This window comes from Netta rufina (genome assembly GCF_964035555.1).
Source record: "Netta rufina genome assembly, chromosome: 2".
Lineage (NCBI taxonomy): Eukaryota > Metazoa > Chordata > Aves > Anseriformes > Anatidae > Netta > Netta rufina.
The window spans coordinates 58,457,227-58,483,935 of NC_140124.1; the positions used below are offsets into that span (position 1 = coordinate 58,457,227).

Here is a 26,709-nt window from a genome sequence, read left to right on the forward strand (position 1 = left end):
TTGCATGAATAAAGATGGGCGTGATCTGGTCCTTTAAAACTAATTAAATATAAAAACAATGATCTAAAAAGTAATTCAGAGAGGAAGAGGAATGCAGAGCTGAAGATTTCTTGTAAAACTGACGTTTATGTTCAGAAAGGGTCGTGTTTCCTGCTCTTCTGGGGACAGGGCTGCTCCACTGCTTTCAGTTAGTTGGCATTGTGAGTAAGTGAACAGAGAGATTCCCACCCCCCCAGTGTACTAATATGATTATTTTTACTACTGCGAGGCACAGTTTTATGACCAGCATACGTAAGGACCGGAAATTATATCATTTCAAATTGCTTGAAAGATTTTTTTTTGTTTGAAATACACTGCCAACATATTGCCATTTGCTGATACTCCTTTTAAAAGAGACAGTTTTCCTTGTGTAACTAAGCTTGTTCCTAAATTTTTCTGCAATTTAACATGTGTCTGTGAAAGTTTACATTTATGATTCAGAAAGAAGAGACACACCTGCAGGCAGGTTGCTGTTTTGAGAGGGATTAGGTCGAAAATGGGGGTCTGGAATTAATTGTGCAGGGGGTTCAGGCTTTAGGGATATTACAAAAGATTCAAGCATGGTTGAATGGGAAAAAGCCATGAATGTTTGCTTTCAGGAAGGAATGTTTATCCCTCTATTTACCTATGAAAGTTCAGACTTTCACCCATATACTGTTATAGCATTTTCTTGCCATTCATATGCACATGGAGATGCTGGATAGCTGACAGAAACTAGCTTTCTGTTTTTTTTGAATGCGGAGCTTGTTCTTGCAGAAGAGATATATATTGTCTCAGGCCTGGGGGCAGGATCCGGGAAGTCACTGACCCACATGCTGCGAGAGCCATGTACACGATAAAGCAAACCCCATCGTATTCTAATGTGGGGATGACGTCAGGCTGGCCGATTTTAGGAGTGCTTTTTGATAGGGATTAGTGGCCAGTAGAAATGAATCTTCATGTTGTCCTGGACCTTTTATTTTTTTCTCTTTTTCTTTTGCAGACGACAATTCTCATATGTTGGTACAACTTGTGAGAGAAAATAAAAATCACAGCCAAAATTACAGAGAAAAATTCTAGAAGAACTGTGTGTCTGGTTTGTGTTTTCAACCTGGGCTTAAGTTTGTGTTCATGGAAAAAAAAAAAGATATTTTTTTTCGGGCACCATATTGGTTTCCAGTTGTCTGCTTCCATATCAGACGTGCTTGGCAAAACACCCCAAAATGCATGCCTTCTATCGTTAGTCCTGCAATCTCCCTGGTTTTTCTGCCTTCTGTAGCCGTGCTTATCACCACGTAGCTGATGCAGCGCTGATGGAGCTGCTGGAGTTCTTGCAGATGCCCTTGGACCACGCGCGTGGGTTGGGAGCAGAGGGAGGAAGGCACAGGAGGGAACGCCCGCAGCCATCGGCTAGTGATGCAGAGTGGGACTGAGCAAGAAAGTTTACTTCTGTGATGCTCTCTCTTCAGTGCTGACATTAATAAAACAGCCTCCTATATGTAAACTAAGCAGACATGAACCAGAACAGGTACCAAGAGCAGATGTTTATATTAGCACATAGCCAATTCTGCAATTTTCTGTCCAAAATTCCACTTCAGCTGCTACTTCAGACCTGCGTGCTGCACCATTGTCCACGGTAGGTAGCGTACAGCAGGAGGGTGATAGAGAGTGTTAGGAAATACAGGATTACATCTCCTAGTCGTCTCTGCATTAAAACAAACAAAAATTTAAGGAATGGATGGATGCCTCTCTGGGCAGCCACATGTTGCTCTTGAATTACAGATGATCCAAGGGTGCATTTTAGGAGATTAAAGCGGTGTTACCTCCTTACTGTACCTTTGTCTCTGTCCTATTCTGGGCAGCACTAGGATCAGGTCGTAGTGGAGGCACTGTCCTGCCATGGTGGAGAGGGGAAGGAGGTGGAGATACGTGAGTGTTTCTTGCTCCTATCTGCCCAGACATCGGCGTTTCAGGAGGTGCTGGACTGCCATAGACACCTGTCAGCATTTTCATGGCCTTTGCCCATGTGTTTCATGCCACTCTGCTGGCCTTGTGAAGTGGGGTGAAGTATGTGGCGTCTTCCTTTTTAGCTGAGGAGTGGCTACAATTGTGTCCTTTCATGACTATTAGCCAAAGACACAGGCTTGGGCACTGAGGACAGAAGAAAATGAGGGAAAAATTCTGCAGCTTCCCCCTCCGAGCTCTCACACAGCCAAACTCATTGATGTAAATGAAAACGCTGCCTCAATAGATGACTTGGCCCTTAGAATGCCAAACAGATGAAAAATAGCCACAACTGGAAATGTATAGCTTTCAAAACTCCTTCAGAGAAAGCCTTGAAATTTGTTCTTTTTCAAGAATATGATGTAACTCAAATGGCAGTAGTCAGAGCACATTGAAGGACTAGCTTGTGCACTGGCTAGAGAATGGGCAGTGGCAGATTTTGAAGCTCATGTGGCCAAGGCTGTGCAGAGAAAACCAGCATGTTCTGGGCTGCATGAGTTGCAAAGCTTGGCAGCAGTGCTAGCTTCTCCTGGTTTCTGCCATCACAAGGCACTGAGAAGTGCAATGTGAATGAAAATTGACCGAAGCTGTGAATGCTTTTGCATAGGGTCTGCAAAGGGAAAGAGGGAGAAAGCATATGAGAAATTTGGAAAGGTCCTCTACAAAGCTTGTGTGAGATCTCACCTCAAGGTTTGAGCATTGTTGGGTACAAGTGAGGAGTGATCTGAGTATTGTTAGATCTCTCCGGCTTCGTATTTGAAGACACCTGACATCCCCTTCATGTACTGTGTTCTGTTACAAGTCATTTCTCACGTCACGATAATATTTACTGCGCTTTAACAAGTAGGTCTTGAAAGTACTCTTGAGTGTGTTCTGTCCAGGCAGACAAAGCTCCGTTATGCTTAGTTTTTAGCCAGGGAGAAACTGGAGAGGGAAAAATGCCGTGCCGAAGGGTAGACCAGTAGGTCAGTGGCAGGGAGGCTCTGGTATCTAGTCCAGTTCTTTGGCTGTGTTGCCCAGCTGAATAATGATTCATTTAGTGATTGGGCTCCTCTTTGATCCCTACTGTATAACAATGAGGCTTTGGAGTGTTTTATTGTGCTATTAAAAAGAACTCCTACCAGGGAGGTGGGAAAGGGGAAGGTTTACTAGACAGCTGTGTTTGTGATGAATTGGCTTTGTAGCCTTTTTTTTTTTTTGCCTTTTTTTTTTTTTTTCTTCCTGGACTGTCAGAATTGGGGAAACAGGTTGCTAATGTAATTACACTTCATTATAGTTCAGTTTGTGGCTTATTTTGAAGCCTTTGTTACTTGAATTTGTTTAAATCTTGTTCTAGAACAGCACAATTTACTTCCATCTCGGACCTGCTTAGCTAATGACTGCAGTGCTGTTCGGAGCTGGAAACGTGCTCTTTAATTTATTACTGATTTTTGTTGTTGTTGGATAGGATCTTGTCCAAAGTACCTCGGCACAAGCACTTCAGCTCTAAGCATGGTGTGTGCTAAATACCAGTTATTGGTGGAAAGCTCACGTGGACGGCTTGGTGTGCATCGAGTGAGCGGTCTCGGTGGCCTGGTGAGGCTGCACAAGAAGTTGTGCCATTTGGGATGCTTGTGGGCCCTTTTAGGTTTATGTGATGAGTATAAAACCTCTGAGAAGAAGGTGAAGTGATCTGAGGGGTATAAAATGAACGTGTTGCTGGAGATGGCCCTGAGAGGAGTCAGGGAAGGCAGAATAATCAGATAGGCCCCTCTGCAGGGCTTTCCATTTTCAGAGTTTTCATGCGAAGGAAAGTGATCTCATTAGCTGCCACTAGCAATAATATTTGCCTTTCCCTGTGGTTTTCAGGGTGTTGCTCCAATGCACTTTTGTTTGAGTTAGATTTCTGAACAAACAAAATGAGAGATGTTTACACAAGTAGGACAAGGTGTAGAGATAGACAGGATAATTCTTACTGCTTTGTGTTCAGATAGTGTGAATGTTGAAATTTAAATATTTGGCTTCTATAGTCAACATGAATGTCTGTCTGATTTCTTTTGCATTGTTCCAAAGTGCTGTGGACATAGGAGAGAAATACTGGCTTTTTTCCCCTGGGTCCATTAAAACCCCAGAGGCTTGAAAAAAAAAAAAAAGACCTATCCATCAAGCAGTGTAGAGGTTTGTGATGCTGATTCTCTTTAAAGGCAAACATACTTGCTTTTAGTGTTAGCTTTTCCTTGAATTCCTCAGGAATTCATGCATGCAAACCTGATTTGATGAGCACCCAGAAATGTCCTCTGGCCTGCTAACACACTTGCGCTGCAGGCTCTTCTTCAGTTGAGAAGTGTGACGGGTTTGGGGCTAAGCTTTCCAATGGTCCTTAAAGCGTACAACTCTCTTGTTTCATTCAGGTATTAGGACAAGGAGAGCTGAAGTAATGAGAAGTCACCATGGAGGCACAGTCCCATAGCTCTACCACGACGGAGAAGAAAAAAGTGGAGAATTCCATCGTGAAATGCTCCAGTCGAACAGATGTCAGTGAGAAGGCTGTTGCCTCCAGCACAACTTCCAATGGTGAGTAACAGCAGGGATTTACTAGAAGCCAAACCTACGGTAATTTTATGTTCACTACATTCCTTGTGAATTGAGCGTTTGCACCTGGATTGGTGTTTGTTCTAAGGAAAGGCTAAAGAAAACAAACGGGGGGGGGGGGGGGGTGGTGGTGGTGGTAATGGAAAAGTGGTAGGACACAATAAGGCCTGTTTTGGCATCAGGCATGGTCTTTTTTCTTCCAGATGTTCTAATTTGAGATGTAAATGTGCAAAGTTATTTATTATAGGAAGTTCCTGTTTTCGGCGTTTTGGAAATTGTCTTGATTAGCCTGGCAGGGCTTGTGAGCGCTTTGTGTTTTACCATTGAAATCTCTTACACGAGTTGGATAATTAGTTAATACAAAAGAGACAGAAGTAGCCCTGTCAAAATTAATGGCGAAGGGCTTTTGTCTTCTCTTCTTCTTTCACCAATAAACTTGCTCCTCCCAAAGTGCTGCCCCCACCTCCCCAGAGTTCTTTAACGGCCAGCAAGAAACCATCAGGCTACGAGCATATCCTCCCATGAGTTCATTTCAAAGTTGTGAATGCATAACTTGTTGATTTGCAAAAATGGAGTAGTTTACTTAATTCTCCACAGAGATTACCTCACTTGACAATTTTACGTATTCTCTGCTTCTCCAGAGAGTGTGTGAGAGCAAGCCCAGCCCTTTCATTGTTCAGTTTAAGAGGGCCAAGTGTATTGGTCTCTGCTAACACTAAACTCCCTTTGCAAGCTAAGAAAAAAAAACTGCTTGAAGAACTGCAGGCAGAGTTTGGCCCTATGGATTTTGGGTAGCTGCAGATGAACTATTATTTGGTGGTTGGTTGGTTGGTTTGTTTCCAAATGAGTCCAGTAATTGCTACAAATGGAAAATGGCTTTCTGCATATTTTGGAGTCCTGGTGGATCCCTGGCAAAATGTTTTCTGTCCACCCTTTCTGCTTCTGTCATGCTCACTCTGATATCTGGTCTTGTGGTCCAGGTCAGTTTCTCACTTCAGTAACTTGAAGAAAGGTTTGTGCTTTCTCAGAGAGCCATCTGTCTCCAACTTGTGTAAAGCAGAAAATCCACGAATCCTCCAGCCATACTAGGGGAGGAATCTCTGTGGGTCAGTGAAAATTAGATGGCACATGTCCCAGCATCCTTCTATGTGAACTGGACTTCAGATTCAAAGCAAACTCAGCACCTGCTGACCTAATAGTTCAAGTTGATCCCCAGGAGAATACAGAAACTTTTGAACAGCTATGGAAAAAGTTGCATCAGTTTTCTAAGGCACATGAAATTAGATCCTCAGCTGGTGTAAGTCATCACGGATCCATTGCTGTCAATAGAATTACAGAGGTTCACATTAGCTGAAGAGCTCCCCATTGTGTTGTGTTTTGTTTTTTGTTTTTTTTTTTTTTTCAATAATAGGATTTTCCACATTGGCCCAACTTCTCAGACAGATGCACACTTACACACATATACATATTCTTCCATGTGTTGGGGGGGTTGCGCTCAAACTCAATATTGGCACACGTCTCTTGACTGTTTGGGCTAGCTTTAGCAGTATCATCAAACGTTTCAATTAGAGGGCCACAAGTAAAGCCTTCAGGATGTTTTTGCCTAATTCTGACACTTGGTTTACTAAAACCGTTTGGTCAAATCATTTTCTCTCTGTTCTACCTATCAGCTTATTGGGAGTTATAAGTTCGTATCTACCTGCTGCATCTGCATGGTGTATTACTGCATGTCAGTGTCATCAAACTCCCAGGAGCTGAAAAGATTCTAGGTCTAATAAATAACTAGAAAATTTTGTCACTGTAATTTTCTCCTGTTAATGGATGGAGATGTTAATGTGGTACACATCCTGGGGCCTAAGCCTGTGTTTGTTAAGGTAGTAACCTCTTACTTTCAGTGGATAAAGGTTGATCTTCTTGCAAGAGTCTTTTTATACTTAAGGGAAGTCACCTGGACCTCCAAGGTCTGGGTTTCTAATCTGCCTTCATGTGTAACTAAGCAAAAAAAATTCAGAGGTACAGGGTTGGGCTTCACAGGGATAAAAATTCCTTCCTGGAGATGAAGAATTTTCTCTTGGTCTAAAGGTTTCATGGAGCATGTACCAAAACAAAATCTACTACCAAAACTTTAGGAATTTAAGTTTTACTGTTGCAATGTTTTAAAGTTTTGCTTCTTGCAGATGTGATTGTCATGATAATGAATTTTGGTTACAAAGGACCAATTTGCATAAGACCTGGGCTTGCATCATCTCATTTGCATCTTTTGTTCTTAATGCTGGAATGAGTATTACTACAGAAACATCATCAGTTGATACAAGACACCACTCCTACAAAACTTGCAGCTTTTGTTGATTCAGTGCCTCCTTTTTGCAGGGGGCTCTGGTTATGTTAAATTGTTGTGATTTGCATTTGAATGCTCTGTTAAACAAGGTAAGATACCTTCAAAAATAACAGAGAAACAGAATCAACCTTGCTGTCTTTGTCAGGAGACTCTGCTGTGCTTGCAGAGCGACATCTGCCTATCATATCAATGTCACCTTGTAAACATGTCTAATATCAGTGTTTCTCTTTCTGGACAACATATTAATTAGCAAAGTTTGCAGGGTAACATGTACTTGAGTGACAGCTGTCTGAGAGACAGCTCTGCTGTTTTCTGAAATAGCCAGAACTCGGCTCATAAATAAGTTGAAAGCTATTAGTTATGTTTTTTTATGAAAAGCTTGCAATCGTGAAAAAGCATACATTAATGACAAAGAAAATACCATTATTTCAACAGTTCCCCAAAGTGGGTAACACACCCAGTAGTAGAAACTATTTTAAAATGAATGCTGGGTGTGGAAACCTTTTAAATCTTACCATGTGCAAACTGGGTACTGAAGAGCCTGCTGTAAGACCTATGTGCAAGGTAAAGAAGGTGGGGAAGGTGAAGTGGAAGGGCAGCTGGTGTTAACCCTAACTCTGCAACGAAAGGTATGAGCCTGGACTTGGGGATGCCCCTCACAAGGCAATAGCTTCCCAGTGGGCTCCAGCAACAAGCAAGCATGGCCAGAGTTTGTTAGCCACTTTTGCTGAGTTACTGTGCCTGCTTAATGCAAAAAGATTTCTGCTGCACTCACCTATCCACAAGCTCTTACTCTATCGCTAAGATGCTTGCACTGTGTTAGATAAGGGCCTGCCAGCATTTCCATTATCAACCCGTAATTTCAGGGATTTATAACTAAGCCATTAAAATGTGCTCCAGGCCCAAACATGCGGGGAAGGTCTTAGTGCTGGAGCAAATTAAAACTTCTTTTAAAACACGTGTGATCAAAAAAAAATATTAAAAAAACAATAATCATAATTTGTAAAAACAAAAAAATCTTTGGTGCACTCTGATGCCTGGTGGGACTTTGTAATTTGGAACCTCTCTTACTTTGTTTTGAATTTGTCTTTGCAGGCTTTTGATCTTTTCTACTGGGTGCTTCGTTTAGTGTATCTCAACCAAACTGCATGCGGTTTGCTAGGATGTATTTCTCTGCAAATTTCGTTTCCTCCTTCTTTGTTTGACTGCTATGTTTAGTTACTGCTAGGGGAAAAAAAGGCGAAGAAAACTGCTGAGATGCTTATTCACAGAAGGCTGCATGAGTAAAACTTTTTGCTAGGGTATAAGATAAGCTTACTCTTGTGTGTTGAGTGATTTGGTAGCCTCAGACTGATCTGCTTTGGTAAAGTAACAGATAAATACGTTTTTTTATGTCCTGACCACATCACTGGTATCATATGGGAATACCGAGGCTGGGGTCTTGGTCTGCCTTGCTGCCCTGGTGCAGTGCAGTGCAGTCAGGCCTTCTCTTTTTGTGCGCGCATCCCTGCCATGATTCATGATTGCAGTGATAGTCTTGGGGCATCAGAAACGGTAAGACCCTGTTCCCTGCAATGTCTGTGCGTGGATTTAGGTCATCATCCTGAAAACTGCTGCATGCACAGAAAGGTTTTCAAGTGGTGCATGGAGCGGCTTTCTGAAGAGAAGTGTATCTCTCAATATGTTCAAGTTAGCTTTACGCTCCCCTCAGGGAGCCTTCAGCTAATAGTGCAGGTCACGAAACCTGTGTTGCTGGACCTCTGTTGGATCATGTGGCACTTCCTGTAACGTTAGGTAATCCTAAGGTTAAAAAGCAGCCTTCAGGCGAACGCTTTCAGCATTGCAGGGATGTGCACGGGGAGCTGCCTTGTGCTGAAGTGTGTTGAGTGCCGACACGGGCAGGTTCGGTCTCGGCTGCTCGTACACGCCTGATCAGCAGCACACCAGAGTGAGAGCAGTGCAGTCAGGTCTTGAGCTCCTCTCCAGCAACTTCTCAAACAACTGCCTTGCTTTGGGCATGGGAATAGCCCCACTGGGCCCAGTGTAGGTATTTGCATGCTTACAGTTAGGCAGCAGCTTCAATGCTGTCCCGGGCTGGCCACCTCAGTGCTCCACTCTGCTCTGCTTTGTGGATGAACCAGATTTATTGCTACAATACATCCTAAGAGGTGTTGACCAAAAAAAAAAAAACCCTACGCAAACCCAACACAGCCCTTATCTACATGCAAATTATTTTTTTCACTGAATCTGCAGTATAGATATAACTGATTATTCATTTTATTTTCTGAAAAGTACAGGGAATTACTGTGCAGGGTGAATTAATGTTTTTTTGGGGCAAACCTGTGCTCTGCAGCATTGCTTGGAGAATGTTAGGAGATTTTAATACTGTGTTTAGCCTTGAATTATTTGCTGCTTGGCTTGCGAGTTTTGTCAGTGACTAAAATGTTTTCCACTTTTGCACATTTTGACTCGAAACTGATTTTTTTAAAGTTGCCATAGAACAATGAAGTTATTGTATAGGGACTCCTTCAGCGTCTGACAGGCAAGCACTTATTTTCAGTTTGATGTGTTTTGTCTAGTTTTTGACCCGTGAGCTCGTTCCAGTGTAATCTGATATTTCTTATTAACCTATTACTCTGCCTTAGAAAAAAGCTAATTATAAACGTATGTAGGTTGTGGACTTGACTACCTTTATCAGAATCAGATAGTTATTGAGAACATGCTTTAAAGTGATAGAAAGCAGAAATTATTATCTTAATGATGATGTAACTTAAAACCAAGCTTGATAGATGAATAAATGAGAGGAAGTTCATTCGTCCACGTTGATTCTTTTAGAAGAAGAGCCAGCTTCATCCAGGTCTCTTTTTTTCCTTTTCCCTAATAGTTCTTTCAGGATTGAATGAGGAGAGTATGCGGCAGCCTACAACTCCATAGGAATCACATTTCCTGTTTAAACTTTCAGTTGGTTACCAGTCCTGCTGCTTGCTTTCAAGCTCACCATAAAGTAGGTGTTAATCATAATGCCCGTTCGTGGCCCCCTAGCTGGATTGATGTGCTCAGGGTCCTGTTGAGAGGTCAGGGTTCAAAAGAGATTGTTGGGTATCAAGAAACGTTGCCTGCGCTATTTTAGCGGCCTGCAAATTGAGTCCCAGAATGATTATATGAGACCTGATTCCGCACAGCGATCAGGAGATCCCCTCCTCCTCTGCTGGAATCAAAGGGAGCCGAGAGGCCCCGCTCGCTTCTCGTTTTCAGGTGAGGGAGGAAACAACAGCCTTTAGTATTAGATATTGGAAGTGACAGTCTCTGGTGTGTAAGTTTCTCTGAGATCTTTTCTTTTTTTTTTTTTTCAGCAGAACAAATATTCCAAGTAGCTCCCACCTGTAATGGTGACACATGGTACCATGAAAAGTAAGGGTAGAATAGTTACATCCAGTGGTATCAAAAAGTCAAGGGAGAGACCTGAACGTAAAAGATTTTGTGAGTACTTCTGTTCTAATAATTGCAGCCAGATCCTATGAGAATAACCTCAAAGAAGGTACCTATCCTTGGGGAGGGTAAGCTCTCCTGGTGCTTGGGAGTATCACAAGCAAAAGTAGTCGAGGTTGTAATTAAGTGTGGGCTGTGTGTCTTGGTATATAGTAATCTGATGTGAGTAGCTGATTAAATGCGTGTTCATTCAGAGCAGTGCACCCGTGGTCCTTTATGCTTACTAATAAAATTTCAGTCATCAAGTTAGGGTTTGTCGTTGACTGTAATAACTCATTCTGCCTGATGCTATTTTCCAGCGTTGTTCCTCAGCGAGCCAGCCCTACCAGTATCCTGCTCTAAACAAAATGATCTGCAAGTGCAATACAGTATTGCTTCATTAATTCTGCAGAGATTTCCCTCCTGTTTTCCCCCCTTCTTTCCCCTCCCTATAGTGGTTAATAGCATAAGGGATATTAAATGTCAATCCTGCTGTATCCCTTTGCAAGTTCCAGAAAGAGATGATTGAGTGGCTTATCCTTGCAATCACTGTAATCAGTAAGTAATGACTTAACATCCTGCTGGATAACACGAGGTGGAATTGGCAGAAAACATTAGTTAGCAGTACAGTCTTGCCACCTGAACAGGGTGGGGGTTAAATTTAGTGAATTATATACTGGGAACGTGTTTTTTTTTTTTTTTTTTTTTTTTTTTTTTTTTTTTTCTTGAAGAGAAACAAAACCCAACAATGACAAAAAAATCACAGCACCCAACAACCATATTACAGTTGTACCTGGGTTGTGAAATAGAGTGATATGACAACAAAAAGGCTCAAAATGGGTCTCTGCAGTATGGCAGTGGTGCTTGCTTTGCAGGAGCTGAGCATCACCCATCAGACCTGAAAAAATTCAGGCATTGCAAGCCCCAGCACTAGGCTGGGGAGCAACCCAGCTGTTAGGTTTTTAGTAGGAAAAGGGCTGCCGGCAGCTGCAGCCACGGTGGTGGCATTAGCCTTGCAGGAAAAGGCTCGCTGCTGTTAAGTGCTGGTCTCTGGGGACGACATCCTGCAGGAGAAGGGGGCTCCGGATGATCCCGCTGTATCCAAAAGCACTGCACCTTCCTCCCGGCCGCTGGCAGGGGTGGCAGGCACAAGGGGGTGGCAGGCACACGCATGCCAGACGGCTGGGGGTGGTGGGAAGGGTCCAGGAGAAAGAAAGGCAGAAACCTTTCGCCTCCTGAAAGTTTTCCTGGGCTCTGAAAAGAGACCAAACTTGGGAATCTGAGAGTGAAGGAGCAATGTGGCAAAGATCTTCAAGTAAATAAAGAGATTTAAAAAAAATCCTTCTAATTGACTTAAAACCAGGCAACCCCTCTGGCAGGCACAGTATTTGCTGTACAGTTTGAGCTGTGTAAATTAAGGCAATTGAAGTAATTAAATTACTTAACAGGTTTTTAAATGGCATTCATCTTTTCTTTTCTAGATGTTTTCTATTTCATATCTGTCTCGAGTTAGAAGGAAACAATCAGGCGTCAGTGTTGCATTTGATTAAGTTCCTGCTCTGTATGTTTCTGTTTATTTTTTTTGATTTGTTTTGTTTTTAAGATACAGGACTTCAGCTTCTGCTTACATACAAATGGTTACTAAGTACGTATGCCAGTAAGTGGGAGAAGTGAGCTTAGGGTACGGTATGTGACTATGTAAAGGAGGTACTGCATTAAAACTGCATTCTCCGTCTTCTTTCCAAGTCCTATCTCATTATTTTGGGGTGGGGGGGAGGGAGATGCATGCTTCTGCCATCCCAGCTAAGAGGGACTGAGATGGATTTTATTACTTTCTTATTATCTTATTTCCCATTAAATGTCTGTGCCTTTGATGTATATATACTGCAAGTGGTCACAATTTAATTTGCAGATTCTGTGTTTGTTTGTGAGGCTGGCAGCTGAGAAGAATGTTGGCTTACTTGTAGATGTGATCTGGCCCTACTGATGCATGCATATTTCAAGTGTGCAGAGGCACTTTGAAAAAGAGAAGGCTACAGGAAATACTGTGTTTTGTTCAGATGATTTTAAAATATGACTTGTAAGGCTTTAGGGAACAGGTTTTCAAAAAGCAGTTCTTAATCTTCTGCCTGCTATCAGCCTTGCTACACGGGAGCTGCGTGTGCACATTCTTTGCACATGCCAACCACTTAAAATCTGCTTGCTTCCATTCATGTGGTATGACTTGCCGTGCATGTAACAACCGTCCCGCTTTCAGCCGCGTTGTAAATGTAAAAGCTAAAGTCCCGTGTATGCAACGCTTCAATGTATGTCTGGGTATACCAAACTGAGGGGATTTCTCCGTTTTACTGAATGGAATGGATTTGTAGTGATGGGGTTTTTCCTAATATGAGACGCTAAATTACTAGAACTTAGGCAGGTATTTTAAATTGCGTGCCTCTATCTCCCCATCGTGTACTTGCTTTTCTGTTCTTTTCCAGCATAGGGGTTCATACATAACAACAGAGGATTTTGCAGAAAAGTTGCTTCTGGTCCTGACTGCTAGCGTTTTTCCCTCCTTGGTCTCTCTCTGTTCGTTCCTTCTTTCTCTCCTTTTTCTTCTCTTTTCTTTTTCTTTTCTTTTCTTTTTTTTTTTTTTTTTATTCTTTCTTTCTTCCTTTTAGTTTTCAGAAAGTTGAGTTCCATCCCAATTATTAAATCTTCGGAGACCATTCCCACATGGTTCTGTAAATGGTAGCTTCATCCTGAGTTCTTTCATCTCTTTTCCTGCTCTCCTGGCTTGACAGTTGAAAAGGTCTGACTGTGCCACACAATGGTTTGATTGGTTTCTCTAGGGGAGGCTTTACCCTGCCTCATCATTCGCCAGGCAGGTGGACCAGAAAGTCTCTTGATTCTTTTGTTGCCTCTCAAAGTCCGAGGTCTTTGACTGAATAAATCCTCCGTCATGGGATAATTTGCTAAAAGGAGACTGAAAGATGTGAGAGAAAAGCCTCACTACTTGGGTGCTGAATTAATGAAATAACTGGGCCTTAGAGTTTGCAATTGAAAAATCACCAGGAATGCAATGGGTGGAGACAGACTGCAGAATGCAAGGCTGTTGCTTCCCCGTAATAAACTATGAGAGCTTTAAATGATATTGCTAAATACGCCAGCTCGCCTGGCAGCCTCTGGTTATTTGCATTTGTAGCCCCATTCTGCAGGGGAAGCCCGGGCCGAATAAAAGGCGTTTTGGTGCAGCCTCTAGTTAGTCATTAGATTATTACGAGGGGCCGGGAAGAATTCCATATGACAGAACTAGGGTTGAGTTAACACAGGACGAAAAGTAATTTACAGATAGGCTGTCCTCAGCCATCTTCGTAGACCCTGATAAGGTTTCATTTCAGAATGGATAGGCGACATTTCCACTTACGGGCCCATTCTGCGACACCTGTGATAACAGCTTCTGGATCCTAATTGAAATTGGTTTCAAAATGGATTTTCACTTTTCTCTGTCTGTGGAAAATATTGAATGGACTCAGAGCTGCCACAGAGAATCCCAGACCTTGGAAAATGGAGCAAGAAGCCAGGATCATCTTTCATAACTGTGTCGATGATATGACAGTTTTGTTATCTGTCTTATTAATGAAATCATTGATCACCTGATGAGGGAGATAATAAACTACATTTTGCTGCCGTTCAGGAAGCTCAATTAGATTTTTTTTGAAAATACGGAAAGGGGGGAAAGCCAAACCAAAACAATGAAGTGACAATTTTAAGGTCTATTTACAACTTCTCCTTTGCAGAAGATTTTCAGACAGAAGAAGTCCCCGAGACTATAAAATGCTGACTGCATCTTGAGCTTATTTAAAGTAGAAAGGAGGAAAGAAAGCCTGGTACTTGTGCTAAGACTTAGTTATTGGTTTTTTGTTTTTAACAAACTGCACTGAGTAAATAACACTTAAGTCGTAGTAAGTGCCATGGAAACTCAGATGAAGTGAGAAACAATGGAGCTCGATTTTAGCTGAAGTGGGATTAGCGAGCGAACGCCCTGAATGCCCTGCCGTGGACAAAGGCCGCCGCTCAGGGTAGCGAATGCTTGCCGGGAGGATGGTTCTCCTGAAAATGATTTCTCCTTTAAATATGGATGTCAGTCTTTAGGCGTCAGAGCCACTCGGGCATCTTGGAAAAATAAGTTCCTTTCTGTCTGTTTTGTGCTAATGGACTTCAGAGGATTTTTAAACGCGAGCAGAAGTACTAAGTTGCCTGCTTGGGACAAAGTGGGCAGGCTTAGGAAATAAAATCGGGAAGGATTTTGCGATAACGCTGTTTCTCTGTTTATTTTCTAATTATTAGGGAAAGAGGTAAATATGCTGTTTGTGCTCGGTTGCTCTGGAATGTGCGCTGTGTTCCTTGAGGAAGGTAGGAAGGGCGAGTTTTCCTGAAGAGGGATGCCGGTGACTTCTCATATTTCACTCTGAATTGTATCCTAGGTGTCTCTTCAGCCTCTCTGCTAGCGTGGGTCAATCTAGCCCCCTTTTTAAGCTTGAAAGAGGAGCTCTGATCAAAGGCTTTAATGATGTCACTGATCTCTGGTGATTGATTAGGAACAGAAGTTCTGGAGCATTTTGCATGTCCGCCTTTTCCTTATCACTTCAAATCCATTAGTGCCTGCCCATTAGAGTAGCTTTCAATCAGGGGGGAAAAAAGGCAACAAAAAAACCCCCACGTGCTTATATAAGTGTGTGCGTGTGTATATATGTGTATATATATATGTGTATATATATATATATATATATATATACACACTCCTGGTGTGTATGTACATATAAAGAAAAATAATAGTAGAGCTGACAGGGTTCATAGTCTGAGCTACAAATTTATTTTTCTTTATTGTAAAGGGAAACATTTTTTTATTGGTCTGTGTTGAAACAAGAAGGTATTTATTAGTTGCTAAACTTAGGCATAATTCTCCCCTGCTCTTCTGCAGCAGCTCTAAATTCATATACATGTAGGTCCCTGTCTACAGTGGGTTTTTGGCAGCTTTACCTTCATTTACTATAGTTTACCCAGAGCAGAATCAGGCCCATGCTTTTTATGTCTTTGCTGTGCTGCGATGTACTTTAAGATCCACTGTGTGTGCCAGTTGCTCAGAGATACTGTTAATTAGAGATTTAAAAATAAATATTTTACATGTACATCTCTTGGAATTTCAGAGTTAGCCAAAATGTATGCTAAGCTGTTTGAAAGATTAAAAAAAAAGTCTTTCACTCTATGGGAAGAGGGGTTCTCTGGCTGTCAGCTGTGGGAGAGGTTGTGAAATTGGTTTTACTCCTGTAAGTAAGGGTGGTGTGTGTGAGCAAGTGATGCAGGATGGAGTCTAAAGGGTTTGGATGTGACTTCACCGTGGCATGGACGAGGAAACGGGTAGTGTGAAGCAGGAGTCTGTTCCTGAATATCCTGCTTTTAACAGAATATTGTGATTTAAATGAAGAATTTAAAAACTCTGCGCAGGCTTTAAAAATCTTGAGTTAATTAATTATTCTGGTAAATTGAAGCTCTCAATATGTAGGATAATTCAAAAATGTTAATGTTATTTTCATGTATCTCTTTTCCCCTTTCTTTTCTGAGAGGTTGGTTCATTTTTTTTCTCCCTCTCTCAAATCTCCTCCGCTCTCTCTTCTACTGTTGTGCATTTCACACCAGGAGATGACAAGTCTTGTGATTGCAGCAGAGGCAATTGAAAGAAAATAAAAAGAGAGTTCTTTTTCTCTGGTGCTGGCCCATGAACATACCGTAAAAATTGGATTAGACACACCTAGAGTTGGGATTGATTGCATCTTGAATGGAAAATTAGAACATCTGAAAAATTCCTTTTTGGATGGAACAGAAGCACAAGAAGGAAAAGTTGGATGGAAACCAGAGAAGAACTGTAAATCACTATTAAAGTTACTTCCTATGGTTTACCATTGGCTGTCAAAGAAAATTGCCTCAGGCTTGTTTATAGCTAATTCCCTCTATAGAAAACTTCAATTTGTGGACTGGCCTCTGAACGGGATTGATAACTCTGTTTATAGACCAGGATGGGTATCTAAAGATAACAGATAATGCAAATGAGCCCTTTTTTTGATAAGCCAGGGAAGCAATTATGGATACAACTTGGTTGATGGATTCCAGAGTGCCTTTTCGCAGATTATAGATTTTTTTTTTGCATTATACTTTTCTGAGCAGTGTTGGAAAAACAAAATCAAAGTCACTCGAATAGAACTAAGAAGATGGAGCGGTTGATATGGCCAGCTTTCCTGCTACTTGTAAACACGGTGAATCAGATTAAAATATAAACAGGCAGTCCTCAGCCTTCTCTGGAAGAAATATGATTTGATAAAACGTGCATTTAATATTCAATTTACAGTTTCATCCAAAGTGTGTAAACGTAGGTGTCCCATGGGAGTTCACAGCCCACTCCGGATTTAATCCGGATAAAGTGGTCCATGTAAACTGACCTTCTGGTTTCAAATCTGTATTGCTCCTCAAGGGGAGAAGCACAGAGGCTTGACCCTGTGAGTTGTTCAGTGTCTCCTGGGAAGTGCTCAGCGCCTTTATTAATGAAGCCTTTAATCCTGGGGTGCCTGCTGGCTGCAAGGCGCAGGCTCAGAAAGCAATCTTGCTGAGTGGCACCTTCCTCTCTTTGAGCTCCGTGGGTTTTCTGACTTGAAGTGTCTGGGAAGCTGCTGCTTCTCCCAGTGGCATTGCTGTGTGTGAGGTCAGGGCAAGTCTCCTTCTCTGGACCACTGGAGGAAGGCGATCGTGTGCTTTGCTGAGAAGATGTTGTGGGGGAAAAGTCCATGGGCAGGTGGAAGGGTGAGTGCTCTGGATGGAGGTACAGCAGCAGATGACTCTCAGTTTATTTATTTTTTTTAACTCTTTCAGTAAAAGTCTACGCATGAGAAGAAGCTGTACTGTGGAAATGATGTAACTTCAGCAAGTGTTACTTCGATGTGTTCTCAGAAAACAGAGAGCAGCAGGATATGGACATCCAAAGTAACTTTTCCTTACTGCCAAACAGTAAGGAAAACACCCTCTGAAGGTTAAGAGGCAACCACTTTTGAAGTTCAAAACAGGGAGTGTGAATTGCAGAATCCCAAGTGAGATAAAGATGAGAGAGCCTTAATCCTATAAAAGTCATGGCAAGGTGCTTTCATAATCATAATTTAATATTGTTCGTTAGTGTTAAAACTGGCTTTATTTCATTTAGGGCCCCAATCCAAAACTCACTGAAAACCTGAAAGGATTTTTAGCAAGTTTAACTGGTTCAAGCTTTAAATATTCAGTCTTATTTGTAGCTTTCCAGTTTCCTTACTCAAGCAAATGTATTTCATATGGTTCGCTTCAGTCAATGTTCTGGGCTCCTGACACCCTTTATTGGTGAACTATAATCTCCATCTCTGGTATAAAACGCAGTCTTGGCAATATTTTTTCTTCTAAAGATGTCTTATTTGAAAGTTCTTTTTTGTGATCAGAAAAAGAGAAAACAGCCTAATTGGATGAGTTAGTTACTATTGAGTTGTAATAATTAAAAATGACTCACTGTAATATTTTAGATTTCAGGGATTTGGTAGGGTACGAGCTTTGTGTCTATCATGAAGTCAGGGACACAACTGCCATTGACTTCCATGGGAGCAGCAGAAAGATGGCAGAAGTGAGCTGTAAGGGATTTTTTTTTTTTTTTAATATTTAAACAGTCACAAGATGCTGTAAAGCTCATCAGTTTTTCACAGTCGCTTTCAGTAGCTTTCAGTAATGGTTCATACCTTTCACTGGAAAACAAAATTGAAACCAGCATAATTTTGCTTACAGAAATACCAAACTTCTAAGCTGTTCCTTAAATCCCCTTTTCTAGATGGGTGTGTGATGAATTATTTCTTATCTTCAGAGACTTTTGGCTGAAGAATTAGAATGGATGTTGTCATCTTTCAAACACAGTGACAGCTACAAGATCACAGTACCTCTGCCAAAAAAACCTACTTATGGTATTCTTCCATGGCACTGGAATCCCCTAGTGGATTTTTCCCAACTTCATTCTCAGCATTCATCCAAAGCAAAGTCAGTGCCATGTTTTCCAAGTATTGGCCAAGGGAAAATATTTACAGTAGGTTGTCTTTCATATTTTCAATTTAATGTGGGTGAGCATCGTCTTTTGATGGTCCCTCTCCCTGAGCTTAAAATGTCTGCTCTGAGACTCTAGTTTGTTTCCTGAGATGATGATAGAGGTTAACATTGCATATATAAGAATGGGAACAATTTAAAAGTTCTGTTCTCAGCTTTGACCACATTTTTTTTTTTTTTTGATAGTTCAGAGGATAGGGGGAGGTAGGTTAGTTTAACTGCTTACATTTCCAAAGATGCTTTTCTTCAGCCATCTAACTTAAATCCACTTTACAGCTTTCATACAATTTTTCTGCGACACTGCAAAAACTTTTTTTTTTTTTTTCTGAGAAATAACTTAGGTATGAAAGATACCTAAACATCACAAATAATGCAAGTATTTTAAGGCACTGTGGTTTATTGCTACATTTATCTTCAAGGCTCAAAACAGGTAATGAAATGAAGTCTACTTTAAAAATAAATAAATAAATAAATATATGAAAGTGAATGCCATCTATTACAAAAATATTAACAAATTCCACCAGGTGTTTCGCAAGAAATGCAGAGATACAGAAAGAGTGAAAGAAAAGGAGAAAAGCAGAAAAGAAAGAAAAAGGAAGGACAGAAAGAAAAGTAAGAAAGTGAGAGTTCCGTGCTCTTCTGTGCTGTTCTCATTTAAACATTTTTTAAATGATTGTTTTGGTTGTCATCATCACAGCATGTCTGATTTTTGAAAGATTAAGAACCTGTCAAAAACCAGTAGTTTAGCACTACTAGACGGAAGTCACTATTTTTCATGGGACTGGTACTTCATCTGCAGAAGTCCAAGAGCTTGTATATAGGTGCAGTGCAGTTGATACAGAGTATTTTTTCACTAATTTTCTCAATGAATCTCCAAAAAACAGTTCTATTTTAAACTCCCTAACTATAGGGGAGAAGTTACCTATTACCTTCCAAGATCTGCAGACATTTTGGGAAGTGAAGGCAGAACCTTGGCCCCAAGGGATAATAGAGCACAACATGGGCAATGTTTGATGGCTTTTTGCAGTCCTCATAAGCGCAGATCTTGTGCGTGGTCTGGCTATATGCAGTGCTGCATTTTACAGATGCTTCTGGATTTCCAAGGAATTTTGGCTGCTGTGGAAACCAAATCCTTGGCAGTCTGGTTGTGAGAGACCCCTGTCTTGCAGGATTAAACTTATTTTAACATGGAACATACCTAAACAATGAGAAATTTAGGCGATGGGGTGGGGAAAGTTTTTATCCTTATTTTGTTGGATTTATACTTTGCCTTAGCAGTAAAGAGAACAGGAAAATTGCTTTTCCTTCGCTTTGCTGGCGGAGTTGCAGAGGGTAGCAGTGTGTATATCTCAAGCTATCGAGCTGTAATTGAAACGGGGAACATTTAGATCTTAGCAGCAGTTAATTCTTCAAAATGTAAAGAGTCCTTGAAGTTAGGTGGATGTTAACTAAAGTAAACACAAGCCATAAAGAGGTATGAAATGACCTCACTGAGAATCTGTTTCCCAGCTTTCTGTCCCTGCAGGTTGTACAGTTCTCTTTCCCCAGCTCTGGAGGTCAGGCGGAGACAATTTCCGACCTGAAAAAGCGAGGCACAGAAATAAAAATGTGCAGATGTTGCAGGCAGAATGGTAACATTGCTCCTTCATCTGTTCCCTTCTAGGTAGGTGCAAGCAGTCCAAACTTCCTGTAAAGAGGTTAGTGAAGAGTTGGGAATTGGCTTGTGAGACTGCTACCATGTGAGCCCAATAATACCAGTTTATTTCAAGGAATGGAAGGAAAGGAGAAGCTAGAAGGAGGTGGAAAGGAAAAAAAAAGAGATTACACTTTACAGTGCTTTCTTTAAACTTGTTTTTCTTTTTACTTAAAAAAGTATCTTGTACAAGAGTGTTTTCATATTCTCAGAAGGCTTCTATTCATAAACACTTGTTTTTGTTTCAGTGCTACAGATGCCTGGCAGTGACATACAATGAAAAGGGGACCATGTAAGCAGGGGAAAGGAGGAGGATATTTTACATTTCAGGGTTTAGGAGTGTTATGCTCAGGAAATAAAAAATTAGCAAGCACTTATAGGTGTCTGTTCTTTCCCATTCTTTATTAAAATGCGTATGATGTGGATCAAATGACTTTATTCAGCGCTTAGCATTTCAGCTACCTTGAAATGGGAGACTGCAGGCAGTTGGATAAATACATTGGAAAGCTGCCCAGTTTTACTACTGCTTATATAAGCTTGCCTGTATGCTCTGGGGAATCCTGTTTTGTTACATGTCACATCAGGATGAGTATCCCTAGTTTCCCTTTAGCTCTGGGATGCCAGAAGTAGATGAGTGGTGGGAGCGATGATGATGGCTGTCCCACTCTCTCCATTTTGGGGTAACAAAAGACCGTCATTAGGGACTTTGGCCAAATCAGGGTGCTACCCCTCTCTGCTTTGCTGTCATCTGAAAATAACACGTGATGTACATTGCTCATGATAAGTAGTTACGGTCCAGTTATAAATTATTTTGAAATTGCCATTTTTTTGGAGTTGCCTAAATGATAATTAAAGCAACTTATTGTGAAGCTGGTATAATTAAGGACGTGTAAACGACTCCCTTATTAGACTGCTTTTTTATCAGGTTTCAAGAAACAAGGCATCACAGCTTGTTTATATGCTGGTATTTTATCTCTGCAGATGTATGTGCAGCCCTCAGCTGTGCTACATTTAAGATTGGATTTGAGGTCTGGTCCTTCCCTCGGTTGGATAGCTGTTCATGTCAAACGAAAATGCCTGAGAGTTTCACGCTTCAGATATTAGTATTGTAAATTCACCAGTGTGGTAAAGGAGACGGCTTTGAAATCTTTAAGCAGATTCTTTTTTTGTCCTTGTCAATGATACTGGCACAGGGATACATCTGTTTGTGGAGGCTGACCATTTACAGTATGAATGCACATGCAAATTCCTCACTGGACCCTGCAGATGAGCACATGTGGGATATACCTGCATCTGCTCCAACTTACCGCTACATCCTTCTGCTTGGGTTCTCCACCAGGAGAACCACGAAGCCATGTTTTCTTAAGTCTGTACCAGTAAGTAGCAATCTAGCTTCCTTATCTGCTGGCCTAATTTTGGGTCAAAAATTGCTGTTGGCTTGGCAATAAACCCTTTCAACTGGGTACTGTGTGATGATGCTGGTTACTTGCATTTTACAGTGCTCGCTGAGGGTTGGAACGCTGTGAGGACTCCTCTGAGGCTTGGAGTGATGAGGACAATGCATTTTATGCCATGTTTCAGAGTAAAACATAATCTTTTAGGGTATTTGTGATCTGTAGAAGCATTTAAGATGAAGGTCCTCTCATGCAGAGCAAAGAGTAGAGCAGACTCTGTTGAAGGTAGTGTGAAGAGGAGGCTGAGAAGCAGGTTGGATGATGACAGTGGTCACTGAGTTGAGGTGACATGGATCAGCTGGTATGGCTGTACAGAAGTTGCTATGGTTCTTAATTCCTTGCTGTCTCTCCAACTGGTAGCGTCTATTCTTCCCTGAGAAGTCCCTTTTGTTCTTTGCCTGAAACCCACTAAGCTGGGTGGAGAACATTTCATTGTGTTGCATATTCTGAACTGTCCCTAATCCAGCCTTTTACTGTAAAATTAACTTCAAACAGTGCTTGCTTGAAGATAGTGACCTGACCTAAAAATCCCAAATCCACATAGTGTATAGTCCTCTTTGGATGCTGACAGGTATTCTGGTATCATTTGCGTGTATGCATGTAGGTAGGATTGGGATGTTGTTATGTAAAATACCCATTTAAGAACAGATTTCTAGCTTGGTGAAACTTTGAGGAAAATCTTTTTACTTCTTTTCATTGCAGATGTAAAAAGAGATTTGTCTTTCATGATTTACAGTGTTGAGTTAGAATAAAGTGGCAGGTGTCATTCTGCCAGTGCAGACCCATGTGTTCAGAAGTGTTAGTTCATATGGTTTTTGCATATGCCCTGGGAGTTGCTGTTAAGTCAATATTTACTTTTCAGGGAGTAAATGTCAAAGTTGTGTCTGTGCTACTGCTGCCTCAATGAAAGAGTTATTTGCTGTGTCACCAAGCATCCTACAGAGCAGATTCCTGGAGTTTTAGAAGTGTTGTGATTAGGAGCTTATGGTAAGTAGCTGGAAACAAAAAAGGTGTTTTTCAGCAACTCTATATGACTTTCCAGATCATCTATTTACACTATTTTAGGCAGTGGCTCTCTCATGCTTCACAAGCAGCTTGTAAGTGCTTCTCCTTTACGGTCTTCAGTAGCATCAACGAAGGCATGTCAATTGGCATTACTGAAATTTAGGTTAGAAGTATTGTATTTTTTTATTATTTATATTTTGTAGGAGGAGGACAACAGGGGAGAGAATTCAGTCAAAGACTTTGAAGCTGTCTTAGCAGCCTTTACATGTAGACTACGCTTGGTGTAGTTGGGGTTCCCTCCCAGCAGAAAAGCGGTGGGCTTAGCTGAAGATAACAAAGGTCTGGTAGGAGGTAGGATGTATTAGACAAAAGGTTGCAACATGGGCTTGTCTGAACGTTGAATCATATCATGTATCATAGAATGGCTTGGGTTGGAAGGGACCTTAAAGGCCATCCAGTTCCAACCCTTGCCATGGGCAGGGACACCTCCCAGCAGACCAGGTTGCCGAAAGCCCCATCCAGCCTGGCTTTGAGCACCTCCAGGGATGGGGCATCCACAACTCCCTGGCAACCTGTTTACACTGAAGAAATCTCTAAAAATGCACTTTTGTGTCAGATCACTGTTCCCTTCCCAGGGGAACCCAACAGTGCAGTGTTGATGCGGATAAGATCTCTAATGGTGGAAGGAGGCAATCTGTGGGTGCAAATGTGTGTTGCAGTAGCACGTTAGCCCTGGGCACACCTACAGTGTGTTTGTGCATAAATGCATCGTTTCTTCCTTCCTTGCTTCCCACAGAATGTGGCCACCACTTCACAAGGCTGTGGGAGGGAAGCTGGTGGTTATGCAGTATTTAACCTCTGACTGCAGTTAGTGGGAAGCTTAAAAGCCTTCTGGGAAAGAGGCTGGAGTGTGAGGCTGCCCACATCTTCTCCCTCAGCCTATAAAGCCAGGTGAAGCATAAACTCTTTGAAAGCTGGAGACTTCTGTGGAGTTTATAGCCCGATTCTGCAGTGTACTAAGGTGAGTGTCTTTCTAATGGGTCTTGACTGAACCCACAGGAGAACAGGAGCAATAGACCCACAGAAACGATGCTACCCGAGTTTTGCATTTTCCTCTTTTCCACTGAAGAAATCAGCGGGGAGAAGCATGTCTTTTAGTGACTGCTGAATATAAGCAATTAGAAGTCATTCAACATTTAGACTAGCTTAAATAGGTTGCACTATATGTTCTCATTTATTAAGCGTTCCTGCTCTCCTGTGCCTTGGTGTCTTTGTTCAACGTCTCTCACCAGTTTTATGTATGAACACTTGGTATTAGATCATTAGATTGGAAGGTGCCCTAAAGATTATTCAATTCCAACCCCCTGCCATGGGCAGGGATACCTCCCACCAGACCAGGCTGCCCAAGGCCCCATCCAGCCTGGCTTTAAACACCTTCAGGGATGGGGCAGCCACAGCTTCTCTGGGCAACCTGTGCCAGTGCCTCACCACCTTCATTGTGAAGGATTTCTTTTTTATATCTGACCTAAACCTACTTTTTTTTTTTTTTTTTTTTTTTTTGAGTTCTAAACTGTTACCACTTGCCTTCTCTCCTCAACTCCACTCCACAACCCCAACTTTCTTAGCCTTTATTCGTAGGAGAGTTGCTCCTCTGAATAATGAGCACATGGGCCTCCATTCTGAATGCCTTGGTGCTCCACAGAAACTGGCTGCCATGCAAACCCTTTCTGCACTCCAGCTATGAAACAACTGATTAGAAAGTTTGGATTTTCTCCTTAGCTTGCATTTAATTTAGTTGGATTTTGCATGGAGTGAGAATTATTAGTCTACAGGTGATGCATAACAAAAAACTTAGATAATTCAAACAACATGGCTTGTGCAAACACTTAACACATTGAAATACAGTTAAGCCAAGGATCTAGTAAAGATCAACCAGTCCGTACTTTGGTCATGGCACACCAACCATACTTTTTTGCATAAATGTGAGTATATTTTTTCTACTTTGTAGATCATGTAACAAAAGGGTAACAGATGAATCTAATAAATATTCCAGCAAGTGCTTTCATGTGCTGTTTACTGTAAAATAAAATTAAAACTTGGAGCATATGTTAGTTTTTCAGGGAAATAGGTTTCTAAAAAAAAGAATGAGGAACACCTCAAAGGCTAGATGTTAGCATTTATATGTAGCAAAGAAAATTTTTAACAGACAAAAAAAAATATCTGGATTTGCACTTCAGAAATGGCATTGTCTTCATGCAGTTCATAAATGTGAAGCTGAGGTGAAACTACATGGTTAAACTGTGATGTGACAAAGGCAATGTATAACCTCTTTAAAGTCTATATAAATCAAACCTTTAACCTGCTGCCTTTAAAAGGGAATGCCTAGAGGATGCTTTTGTATAACACTTTTTTTTTGTATTCCATTTAAATGTAGATTTTTAAGGCCTTTAGTATAGTGGTGCATCTTCTGCAATGAAATGTTAATCAGGACTCTTTTGTAGCAACTTGGTTGGAAGATAAAATATTTAGTGCCGTTGTATATTGAACCCACATTCCCTATATACACACATGCTATTCCCCTTCCCCCATTCCCTCTCCTCCTTCCTGCTTTTTTTTTATTCCCATCAGAGTTGTGAGGAATTATTCTAGTTATTATTTGGAGAGCTGACCTGTTCTTTCCATTACTAATAACCTAAGTTGGTTACGTTTCTGGCAGACTGCTACTAGAGAAGTGTAGGATCTTGTAGTTGGGTGAGTAATTGTCGATTATTCCCTTTTCCTCATTAGCCCTGTATTTCTGAGTACAAAACAATGATTATAGAAAGTAAATTTTATTCTTATTAACGTCACATCATAGTGAGCTTAAGTTGATTTGCTCAGGTGTAATGGGACAGAGTTTGGTCCAAGATTAATAATTGTTTCACAGAAGTCAGATTTTGTTTGATTTTTACTTTTTGTCAGATCCTTCTTGTTGATTTATTGATTTTTCTCGATTATTTTCTTGACTACTTTGATTTTGTATACTTGGTAGAAGCCATAATGATAATATAATGATTGTAATGCTAGATTGAGTTAAACTGAGCTTTCCACAAAGCATTAGACTTCACAGTCCATGTATGATCATCCTTGACTGTAAGGCTTTACTTCAGCTGTGTCTCTAGTGGACCAATTTCATTTTTGTAAAGAAACACGAAAAAAAGAACTTGAAAGCGATCAGGAGTTGATCTGTCATGGAATGGCAACGTGGGATTAAGGCATTGGGTCCGTTTTCAGAGGAGTCCAAAGCACAAATTTGGACTGAGGGGTTGAGAGAAGCCAGGAAGACTGTTCAGCATTCTTGCATTGGCAGGCATTTAGCATGGGATTATGCTCTGCTTTGTCTAAACTCTGCTTCCACAGAAATCAGTGAGAGCATGAACAGAGCTGAATCAGTGCATGCAGCCTGATGATCCTTCTTTCCAGCTCAGCAGTGACCACTGTACTGGAAATACTCATGTGTTCATTGTTTCCTCCTTTTTAGCATACATACAGAAAGAAAAAAAAAAAAAACAAAAACAAAACCATAGGGACTTTGGTAAATACTTTGACTCCTTCCCAAACTTCATCTGTTAGGCTTTTATCCTAAGCATAACGCTCTCTGCTCAACTGCCCCAAACTATTCGTTATAGCTGGATGGTACTGTGCAAATACAAACCAAGCTGAATGTTCAAAATCGAAAGACAGATTGTGTCATTATACCTTATTGCATGTAACACACTCCAGAACACAGATACCTCACCTCCTCTGGGGGGATGGTGAAGTTTCAAGTATTCCATTTTGGAAAACGGTGCCATGTTCTGTCAGTCTCATGGCAATGCTGTATTACGTAGGCAAGTTCAGACTAAAATAATGTCAGGTGTTCCAGTTCTGTATTTAGCAGGGGGCTAGCTTAAATATTTTTTTTCTGATGTCTTTGCCAGTCACTCTTCCAATTCTTCAGGAGTCACTACAGCACGAGGAAAAACAGTTTTTGGACT

General features: G+C 41.2%; 1 protein-coding gene across 2 annotated transcripts in view; it reads left to right on the forward strand.

The window, feature by feature from the left end:
• Positions 1 to 4,451: 4,451 nt before the first annotated feature.
• The window catches only part of GLI3 (GLI family zinc finger 3), a gene marked incomplete at both ends in the record, with an annotated part of 191,625 nt that continues 169,367 nt past the window's right edge, over positions 4,452 to 26,709 (forward strand). For both annotated transcript variants that reach the window (XM_084306660.1, XM_084306661.1), the window contains one exon: positions 4,452 to 4,575. In XM_084306660.1, the coding sequence (XP_084162786.1) occupies positions 4,452 to 4,575 (124 nt within the window). The remainder of the gene's footprint in view (positions 4,576 to 26,709) is intronic.